The sequence below is a fragment of the Aquarana catesbeiana genome, linkage group LG03, assembly GCF_042186555.1.
Source record: "Aquarana catesbeiana isolate 2022-GZ linkage group LG03, ASM4218655v1, whole genome shotgun sequence".
Taxonomy (NCBI): Eukaryota; Metazoa; Chordata; class Amphibia; order Anura; family Ranidae; genus Aquarana; species Aquarana catesbeiana.
In genome coordinates, this window is record NC_133326.1 from 48,049,010 (window position 1) to 48,060,367 (window position 11,358).

The 11,358-nt window shown below is 48.6% G+C and overlaps 1 protein-coding gene across 1 annotated transcript in view; it reads right to left on the reverse strand.

Annotated features, from left to right (window-relative positions):
• Positions 1–10,713, reverse strand: part of ARPIN (actin related protein 2/3 complex inhibitor) — a 35,719-nt gene extending 25,006 nt beyond the window's left edge. Inside the window, exons 1-2 of the mRNA XM_073618484.1 lie at positions 10,335–10,713; positions 2,123–2,198 (exon numbers count right to left, since the gene is read on the reverse strand). Coding sequence (XP_073474585.1) covers positions 2,123–2,198; positions 10,335–10,426 — 168 coding nt within the window. The 5' untranslated portion in view covers positions 10,427–10,713. The remainder of the gene's footprint in view (positions 1–2,122; positions 2,199–10,334) is intronic.
• Positions 10,714–11,358: the final 645 nt, after the last annotated feature.

The following is an 11,358-nucleotide window of genomic DNA, read 5'->3' on the forward strand; positions in this document are numbered from 1 at the left end:
GTCAATCACAGCCTCAGCTCCGTATGTGAATGGACATGCAAAGCATCAGCTCAGGAGCATGCCCTCTTGGGTGCCCCCATAGCAAGCTGCTTGCTGTGGAAGCACTCTGCAAAAGGGAGAGACAAACATGACATAATTCCCTCCTCTGTGTAATGATATTGCACAGAACGGCTCTGAACCTCCTCTTCTGCGGTCCCCCCCCGGTGGTGATCTTGACTCCCATCTCCCCTTCCATCTTGTATGTCCCAAATGAACCCCAGATGCAGTGAGGAAGACTCGGTCCTCACTTTCTGGCTCTCCGCCAAGCTGGGTGAAGGTAACATCTATTTTCAAACCCTAAGGCTCCAATCACACTATGGAGTTCGAGGTCGTGGGCGGAATCGCCAAGAATTGCCTCCGAATTGCCACAAAACGCGAGAAGCGGGCGCTACGCCCACAATCCAGAACGCCATGGTGTGAATGGAGCCTTAAATATATGTGAAATAAACTTTCACATAAACCAGCAGCTGCTTTCACCCAAAAAGAGAAGTTCCACTCCTCCTCCTCCCTCCTCCTCTGCCATACTTGGAATATTGTTTTTTTGGGGAACGAGTACCTAGTTTTGCCAGGTACCCGCTCCCACTTCCGCTCAGATCGCCTGGGCGATCCGACCAGCAGTTGACACTCCCCCCCCCCCCCACCCCCAACCTTCTGGGACATCTCACGGGTCCTAGGAGGCTGCAGGAACATTCACCGGGTGAAATGCGGCTCACACATGTGCAGTGAAAGCCAGCTGTGAAGCTGCAAGGAGTCACAGTCGGCTTCCCACAGTTAACATGCTGGTACCAGGGACCCGAAGACTCGTCCCAGGTGAGGACAGCGCTGGATCCCAGGACAGATGGGTGTCTGTTTATTAAAAGTCAGCAGCTACACAGTTTTTGTAGCTGCTGACCTAATTTTTTGGTACCTGGCTGAAAATTCTTTGAGACTGATATATATGTTGCAAGTCTCTAAAATGAAATAGATGATACACAGAGATGAAACAAATCCCCATACATAAGTTGTACCCATCTATCTGCAGTCTTCTCTTCTCCTGTTCAAAGTCCAGAATTTAAAGCTTGTCTGAGTTGTCAGAAAAAAAGGGGTAGAAGAGCTGAAGTTACACTCCACAGAGCTCAGTAAGGAGAGGTCCAAGAGTTGATTAGAAGGAAGAGACGACCCCCCTCACACAGCACACAGCCACAGAGCTGAGGCTTTCAATCAGCTGGAGTTCCTCCCCAGTCACCATTTTTCTCTTGGTGTCAGGAAAACTTGTCAGAAGTGATTCATGCTAATAGCAGAAGAACGGAGCAGCAGACAGAAAAGATACTAAGGTTCGGTTCACACTGGCGAGATGCAGGAAACCCTGCGACTCAGTGCTGGTTCCCGCATCGCACAGGGGTTCACACTGAGATCTGCAAACCGCTGGGGGTGTCAATGTAAAGCTAATGACACCCCCAGATCAGAATGCAGATCGCAGTGGGAACTGTGAAATGGTGCAGGAGTCGGATCGCATGGGCTTTCACACCCATGCGATTCAATTCCAGTGCGGCCCAAAAAAGGGTCCTGCACCATTTTGCTGCGAATGCAATGCGATTTCAGCCATACAGTTTGTATGGCTGAAATCGCATCGCACAGATATCGCATTTGATCTGCACAGCAATGCGGTGTGAATCAAATGCGATGTCTGGCATTGCACAAATATGAACTGGCATTTAGTGCTCTGGATTGAGACAAGTACACACTATAGAGGAGTGGTTCTCAACTGCTGTCCTCAGGACCCACTAACAGGCCAGATTTTATGTATTACCTTGGGGAGATGCAGACTAGAATACTGCAATCACTGAGCAGCAAATGAGATCACCTGTCATGTATTTCAGTTATCTTGCAAACTTGACCTGTTAGTGGGCCCTGAGGACAGGATTTGAGAACCACTGATGGATATGCTTTGTTCATATTTAATATCTGAGGTATATAACCACTTTAAAAAAATTTCAATGTCCCATGTGTTTAAATTCCACCAACAAATCTTGCTGTGAAATCCAACATGAGAAGTGAGACTCTTGTAACGTGCCGAAGCCAATTGAACGCCATTACTGCTCACCTTTTTTCCTTTAGCGTCTGTAATAACATGGCGAGAGAAATCCACCAACGTTCCTTCCAGGAGCACACCTTGTCCACTGAGGAGAGAATCCAGACAATCAATGTTAGTATACAATATCTAATTAAGGATGTTTGTAATATACATTAACTAAAAACAACCAATTAGATTGCAGTTTACCAACATCATATTGGTGATCAATGCCTCTGCAAATCACCATTGATTTTTGTTCTATCTTATTAAATAAGGCTCATAAAATGACAGAATGGCACATATACATCAATGGGAGTGCATGAAAAACGCATCAAAAAAGTGAACAAATCATGAAATGCAGATCCAGCCTTAAAGCGGAGCTCCACCTAAAAGGGGAAGCTCCGCTTATCTGCCTCCTCCCCCCTTCCGCTGTCACATTCAGGGTAGCCATCAGAAATTTTGGGGCCCCTTACACAGCTTTAGCCCCCCCCCGACCATCAACATTCCCCAGGGCCCCCCACTGGCCACCCCATCGAGTCCCATCCCATGTCCTCCTCTTCCAGTCCCATCTCCTCCTCCTCCAGTCTCATCTCCTCCAATCCCATTTCCTCCTCCAGTCCCATCTCCTCCTCCTCCAGTCTCATCTCCTCCAATCCCATCTCCTCCTCCAATCCCATCTCCATCTCCTCCTCCTCCAGTCCCATCTCCATCTCCATCTCCTCCTCCTCCAGTCCCATCTCCATCTCCTCCTCCTCCTCCTCCTCCAGTCCCATCTCCATCTCCTCCTCCTCCTCCTCCAGTCCCATCTCCATCTCCTCCTCCTCCAGTCCCATCTCCATTTCCTCCTCCTCCAGTCCCATCTCCATTTCCTCCTCCTCCAGTCCCATCTCCATTTCCTCCTCCTCCAGTCCCATCTCCATCTCCTCCTCCTCCAGTCCCATCTCCATCTCCTCCTCCTCCAGTCCCATCTCCATCTCCTCCTCCTCCAGTCCCATCTCCATCTCCTCCTCCTCCTCCAGTCCCATCTCCATCTCCTCCTCCTCCTCCAGTCCCATCTCCATCTCCTCCTCCTCCTCCAGTCCCATCTCCATCTCCTCCTCCAGTCCCATCTCCATCTCCTCCTCCTCCTCCAGTCCCATCTCCATCTCCTCCTCCTCCTCCAGTCCCATCTCCATCTCCTCCTCCTCCTCCAGTCCCATCTCCATCTCCTCCTCCTCCTCCAGTCCCATCTCCATCTCCTCCTCCTCCTCCTCCTCCAGTCCCATCTCCATCTCCTCCTCCTCCTCCTCCAGTCCCATCTCCATCTCCTCCTCCTCCTCCTCCAGTCCCATCTCCATCTCCTCCTCCAGTCCCATCTCCATCTCCTCCTCCAGTCCCATCTCCATCTCCTCCTCCAGTCCCATCTCCATCTCCTCCTCCAGTCCCATCTCCATCTCCTCCTCCAGTCCCATCTCCATCTCCTCCTCCAGTCCCATCTCCATCTCCTCCTCCAGTCCCATCTCCATCTCCTCCTCCTCCTCCGGTCCCGTCTCCATCTCCTCCTCCTCCTCCGGTCCCGTCTCCATCTTCTCCTCCTCCTCCAGTCCCATCCTCCTCCTCCTCCGGTCCCGTCTCCATCTCCTCCTCCTCCTCCGGTCCCGTCTCCATCTCCTCCTCCTCCTCCGGTCCCGTCTCCATCTCCTCCTCCTCCTCCGGTCCCGTCTCCATCTCCTCCTCCGGTCCCGTCTCCATCTCCTCCTCCTCCTCCGGTCCCGTCTCCATCTCCTCCTCCGGTCCCGTCTCCATCTCCTCCTCCTCCTCCGGTCCCGTCTCCATCTCCTCCTCCTCCTCCGGTCCCGTCTCCATCTCCTCCTCCTCCTCCGGTCCCGTCTCCATCTCCTCCTCCTCCTCCGGTCCCGTCTCCATCTCCTCCTCCTCCTCCGGTCCCGTCTCCATCTCCTCCTCCTCCTCCGGTCCCGTCTCCATCTCCTCCTCCTCCTCCGGTCCCGTCTCCATCTCCTCCTCCTCCTCCGGTCCCGTCTCCATCTCCTCCTCCTCCTCCGGTCCCGTCTCCATCTCCTCCTCCGCCTCCAGTCCCATCTCCTCCTCCAGTCCCATCTTCATCTCCTCCAGTCCCATCTTCATCATCTCCTCCTCCTCCAGTCCCATCTCCATCTCCTCCTCCTCCAGTCCCATCTCCATCATCTCCTGCTCCTCCTCCAGTCCCATCTCCATCATCTCCTCCTCCTCCTCCAGTCCCATCTCCATCATCTCCTCCTCCTCCAGTCCCATCTCCATCATCTCCTCCTCCTCCTCCTCCTCCAGTCCCATCTCCATCATCTCCTCCTCCTCCTCCTCCAGTCCCATCTCCATCATCTCCTCCTCCAGTCCCATCTCCATCATCTCCTCCTCCAGTCCCATCTCCATCATCTCCTCCTCCAGTCCCATCTCCATCATCTCCTCCTCCAGTCCCATCTCCATCATCTCCTCCTCCAGTCCCATCTCCATCATCTCCTCCTCCAGTCCCATCTCCATCATCTCCTCCTCCAGTCCCATCTCCATCATCTCCTCCTCCAGTCCCATCTCCATCTCCTCCTCCTCCAGTCCCATCTCCATCTCCTCCTCCAGTCCCATCTCCATCTCCATCTCCTCCTCCTCCTCCAGTCCCATCTCCATCTCCTCCTCCTCCTCCAGTCCCATCTCCATCTCCTCCTCCTCCTCCAGTCCCATCTCCTCCTCCTCCTCCTCCTCCAGTCCCATCTCCTCCTCCTCCAGTCCCATCTCCTCCTCCTCCAGTCCCATCTCCTCCTCCTCCAGTCCCATCTCCTCCTCCTCCTCCAGTCCCATCTCCTGCTCCTCCTCCAGTCCCATCTCCTGCTCCTCCTCCAGTCCCATCTCCTCCTCCTCCAGTCCCATCTCCTCCTCCTCCTCCAGTCCCATCTCCTCCTCCAGTCCCATCTCCATCTCCTCCTCCTCCTCTAGTCCCATCTCCATCTCCTCCTCCTCCTCCAGTGCCATCTCCATCTCCTCCTCCTCCAGTCCCATCTCCAACTCCTCCAGTCCCATCTCCTCCTCCCCCTCCTCCCGGTTCTACTTACTACCCAGGACTCAAATCAAATGTCCCTGGGTCCCAAGCAGGTTAATAGAGGGGCCCAGGAGGCTGGAGCAGAGCAGGAACTTTTTTTTTCCATTTTCAGGCGTAGGTACATTTAGTGTGGCCGCATGTCCTGCTACACGTTATAGTTCCGGCTGGCCGCCTATTGCCTATGCGATGCCCTCCCTGGCGGAGTGATTCTTTGTAACTCCGCTCCCTCAGCAGGTGCCATGGAGTGAGGCAGAGACTTGTGTGAGGTGACTGGGAGGGCGCAGATCGGCAATGCTAGCAGAGGGTGGCGGTGCACAGGAAAGCTACACACAGTGACAGGTAGCAGTGCCTGAATGGAAGGTACAGTCCCTGGACTCCCCATGGTGTGCTAATTGACATTATAATGATCATAGGACAGCAGGTCCCCTATGGCTCTGTGTCAGTGTCACATGGCTGCACAGACACAATCAGCAGTGTAAGAACAAAGCCTCATATTCCAGGATCTCACTACAGACATTCAGAGACTTGTCATTTTAAAGTGAAGCTGAGTCCACATCTTTAGCTTCGTTTTGGAGTAGTGAAGTGTTAGAACCCCCTCCCCCTTCCGGTGACAACTCAATTTTTTTTTCCCTTTTGGTCACCAGGACAAAAAGCGCCTTGTGCCAGGGACTCCATATGGAAAAAAATGTAAAACTTTGAGTTATTCGGAGAGCAGGAAAAGCGAGAAAACTTCCAATGGGGACTCCAGTTCTGGTGACAATGGTCTCTGAGGACATTTCCATCTCACTACCTGTTGTGTCTATAGGACCTCACAATGGGACACAGATGGGAAAAAAAATAAATGGGGTTTTAACTCTTCCATAATTTTGCCAAAATGGAAAAAAAAAAGTGCTGGCTTTATATTTACTTTAATTTTATACAGAACTAGAAGGGGATTTCCCTTCACTTCCTGTCACCAGGACAGGAAGTGGGGGAATCTTACTGTGGTGACATAGCTTGCAATTGTTGCCTTATAAATGTCCATATTATATTTAGATGTATAGAAAGAGACAATTGCTGGCTATATCCCCACAGTGAGATTCCCTCACTTCTTGTCCTGGTGACACCAAGACAGGAAGTGAGGGGAAATTTCCTGCAATGATATGACCCTGTTAGATGTTCATGTTATGTATACAACTAATGTATACATAAATAAATGTATAAATAAAGCCAGCCCCTTTTTTCCCCCATTTTGACTAAATTATGGAAAACACCATTCATTTTTCTTTCCCCATTTGTGTCCCACAAATTGCAGGAAAAAAAATGTGCTTGATCTCCACATAAACACACACAGTATTGATGGGGGGATCCCTCCTGCGGAGCCTTCTGGGAAGCCGCCCCTGCCGGGAGAACCCAGTGATTATTGCTAGCAGCTATAACAGCTGCTAGCGACAATCGCACGTTAAATCCGAGAGGCTGGTTGTACCAAAGTTGATCGATTGAATTCAACTTGTGTACATTCAGCCTGCCCATATATGGTTCGACTCTCAGCCGGTTCCTGCTGAACCAGCCAAGAAACTGTCTATGACTGGCTTTGGTTACACTCTAGCTGCAAGCTTTACACGGGCACCATCCAGTTTTTCTCAGCAGGGGATCTGTCTGCAATGCCCTGCTGAGCTGAGCGGGTGACTGACAGGTCCGTGTCCGCTCATGCTGTCTGTTAACATCCAACTTCCTTCTGATCCGGCCAGATAAGGGATACCCATGTTTTTTTTTGCCAGATCGGATCAGATTGGAGGTAGGCGGGTGTAAATGGACACAATTCCTCCTTTTTTTGGGAGGTGGTTTTAACAGGTACCTGCTCCCACTTCTGGCTCAGTTTAATGCGGCGCAGTAAGCCGGATGTTAAACCCCCCTCCTTCCCAACCGCAGCCGGCCCCTTGACAAAGCGCATTGCAATTCACGCAGTAGGAAACCAGCTGTGAAGCCGCCCTTAGCCAAGATGGTGACGGCAGCACCCGAGCGCCGATTCAAGAATCGGCTCAGGCAAGGACACCGCTGGATTCCTGGACAGGCAAGTACCCTAACAGTAAAAGTCAGCAGCTACAGTATTTGTAGCTGCTGACTTTAAAATAAAAAATTTTGGGGGGGGGGCTGAGACTCCTCTTTAACTACTTGCGGACCGCCCACTGTCGTTGTATGTCGGTATTTTGACGTAGAATACCGGGGTTATGGCAGCAGATAGCTGCCATAACCCCAGTATATTCTTAAAAAGCGGACGGGCCTCTTTCTGATAAAAGTGGTCTCCGCGGCGCAAAATCATTTTTATCGTGGGCGGGAGAGGGCCCTCTCGCCGCACTCCAGTCGTCGGTAGCGGTGGAGCCGATCGGGTCCTCTCCCCACTGAGACAAATGAAGCCGAGTGAGGGAAAGATGGCCCCCGCTCGGGTCCATAACATTGGATGACGGAAGTGATGTTCAACGTCACTTCCGCCCAATGGTCTTAAAGGGGAATTTTATTTTTTTTAATTTATTGCATTTAAGTGTAAATGTGAGATCGGATGTCCCGTCATGCTTTTTTTCTATTACAAGGGATGTTTATATTCCTTGTATGGTAACAGGAATAAAAAGTGACCCAAATTTTTTTTTTTTTTTAAAGGACAGTGTAAAAATAAATAAGAAAAAAAAATTTAAAAATGTAAAGCGCCCCGTCGAGCTCATGCGCAGAAGCTAACGCATACATAAGTCGCGCCTGCATATGAAAACGGTGTTCAAACTATACATGTGAGGTATCAACGCGATCGTTAGAGTGAGAGCAATAATTCTAGCAAAAGACCTCCTCTGTAACTCAAAACTGGTAACCTGTAGAAATTTTTAAACGTCGCCTATGGAGATTTTTAACCACTTCGCATCCAGGCCAATTCTGACACTTCGCTCCTACATGTAAACAATCACCATTTCTTTGCTATAAAATTACATAGAACCCCCAAACATTATATATGTTTTTTTAGCAGAGACCCTAGAGAATACAATGGCGGTCATTGCAACTTTTTATCTTGCACGGTATTTGCGCAGCAATTTTTCGAACGCATTTTTTTTTTTTTTTTAAACTGTTTCATGCTTTCAAAGAAAAAACAAAGCAGCAAAGTTAGCCAAATTTTTTTGTATAATGTGAAAGATGAAGTTACGCTGAGTAAATAGATACCTAACATGTCACGCTTCAAAATTGCACACGCTCGTGGAATGGCGCCAAACTTTGGTACTTAAAAATCCCCATAGGCGACGCTTTAAAATTTTTTACTGGTTACATGTTTTGAGTTACAGAGGAGGTCTAGGGCTAGAATTATTGCTCTCGCTCTAACGTTTGCGGTGATACCTCACATGTGTGGTTTGAACACCGTTTTCATATGTGGGCGCTTTAAATTTGTAATAGGAATATGACATGATCGGTCCTCTTTACAGTGAGATATGGGGTCAATAAGATTCATTGAATGAGTTGACCAAAAATGTAAATCTTGCAGAATATACAGCCTCATGCTACATAACTAAGCTCAATTTCATGCTGAATAAACTAAATTATTATTGTATCTTAAACAGAAAACTATCTTTAGATAGATTTTTACTTCAAAAGTATTTTATTAAAATAAATTTGATAAAAATCAAAAACAAAACACATTGATTTAAATTAAAAAAAAAAAAAATCTGATAAATTTGATACATTTTATTTATTAATAATAATAATTGCCCCATAACCACTTGCCGACCAGCCACCGCAGTTGGACAGCAGGAGAATGGCACGGCTGGGAGAAATTACATTATGTAACGTCGCTTCGCCCTGTGGCCACTAGGGGGCGTGCGCCCCCCGAGCCACTGCGAGTGCCCGGCGTTCACGATCACCGCCGGGCTCCCGCAAAGGTTTGGGGCACACCGAGATCTGGGTGTGTAAACACACAGTTTCCGGTTCTCTGAGGGGAGAACAGACAGATCGTCTGTTCATACAGAGTATGAACAGCGATCTGTCATCTCCCCTGCACAGTCCCCTCCCCCCTTCAATTAAAACACAAACTAGGGAACACTTAACCCCTTGATCACCCCCTAGTGTTAACACCTTCCCTGCCACTGACATTTTTATAGTAATTAGTGCATTTTCTATAGCCGTATAAATGCCAATGGTCCCAAAAATGTGTCAAAATTGTCCGATGTGTCCGCCATAATGTCGCAGTCCCAATAAAAAAAAAAAAAAATCGCAGATCGCTGCCATTACTAGTAAAAAAAAAAAAATTAATAATAAAAATGCCATAAATCTATCCCCTATTTTGTAGATGCTATAAACTCTTGCGCAAACAAATCATTGATCAATATACGCTTATTGCGATTTTTTTTACCAAAGATATGTAGAAGAATACGTATCGGCCTAAACTGAGGGGAAAAGAAAAATATTTTTTTTCTATATATTTTTGGGGGATAGCAAAAAGTAAAAGATACTGCGTTTTTTTTTCCGAAATTGTTGTTTATAGAAGTTGTTTATAGCGCAAAAAAAAATAAAAATAAATAAAAACCGCAAAGATGATCAAATACCACCAAAAGAAAGCTCTACGAAAAGTACAATTTTTGTCGTACGATTCTGGGAGAAAACCATCCGCTGTGCGTAGCTACGTATCTGAAATGATGTCAAATACGTGTGACCCCCCCCCCTTCGGGTTTATTTTCGGGTTTCCGATCACGCGTGGTGTTCGTCTATCGATTTTTTTTAGCGGACGCATACTGTACTGATTAAACGATTGTCGTATGATGATCGGCTGTCATCTGAGCAAAGTTTTGGTGATTGTCCCTTCGGATTTTGTTGGATGGACTGTCGTGATCGCCTGTCGAAAGCTGTGTGCTAACGATCAGATTATCGAACGATCAATACAAAAGCGATTTTTATCATCCGGTAATTGGAAGGTGTGTACGAGGCATTAGAACTGTGATCAGCGGACGGCGGGTGCAAAGCTCTGTACAGACCTGAGCTGGAAGAATAGTCTGCAGGTTTCAAAGCAAAATATTAATTGCACTTTTTTTTTTTGGGGCAATAGGAGGTCTATGACTTTCAGCCTCACATGATATGATATAGGAAGTCAGGAAGAGATCAGTCCTCACATCTCCCTATAGATCCATACAGACCAGACATCCCAGGCCCGACCTCCCCTCCCCATCATACCTCTGCAGCACAGCCGGGTCCCAGGAGCCCGACACCCGCTCATCGTGCACAGCTTTGTTCTGCAGAGCTCTATCGTGATAGATCCGACTCATCTTGACAACCAGCAGAAACACCGAGCCCGGGAAGATCCAACCAGTAGTGGGGAAGGGGGGGGCTAACTATTAGATCTCAGACTATGAGAAGGAATTCCATCTCTGCGCCTATTTCCTGGTATATGAGAGATGGTACAGTCCGCAGAGACGTCTCCCCTCAGACTAGGGGGAAGATGGTATAGTCGGCAGAATTCTCTCTCCCCCCCCCCAGGAAGAGAGGAAAATGATATAGTCCGAGAGGACTCTGGCTGTAGACTGGAGCTCCACTTTACGTTTTTGACAGGAAACACGTGGCCTCCACTTCCAGGAGTGTGTCCAGCGGCTTAGTGAATGTTTGGTATAATAAAGTTCATCAAAAAAAAAAAAGTGGAGTGGAGGGCGCATGTTTCCTGTCAAAAGTGGAGCTCCACTCTGCAGCCAGACCCCTCTCCTCTGAGAGGGGTCTGGCTGCAGAGTGGAGCTCCATTGATGAGAGGAAGCACGTGGCCTCCGCTCCACTTTTTTTTTTTTTTAACTGAACTTTATTGTGAATCTCTGCAGCTGGAGCTCCACTGTGGGAAGTGGAGGTCACATGATTTCTGTGTAGTGTGAAGCTCAAGTGACTGCAGTCTGCATCACATACTGAGCCATTCTGTTGTTACTATTAATCACATGCTCCCTGACTTCTCTGTGAAGAGCAATGGCAAAACCATCCACCCGTCCCCACATGTCAGGGTGCTAGGTGTTATCCTAGATTCTGAACTCTCCTTTCAGCCCCACATCCAATCACTTTCCAAAGCTTGCCGCCTCAACCTCCGCAACATCTCTAAACTACGTCCCTTTCTAACCAGTGAAACTACAAAGCTCCTGATTCACTCCCTGGTTATCTCTCGCCTCGACTACTGCAACTCCCTCCTCATTGGCTTACCTTTAAATAGACTATCCCCCCTTCA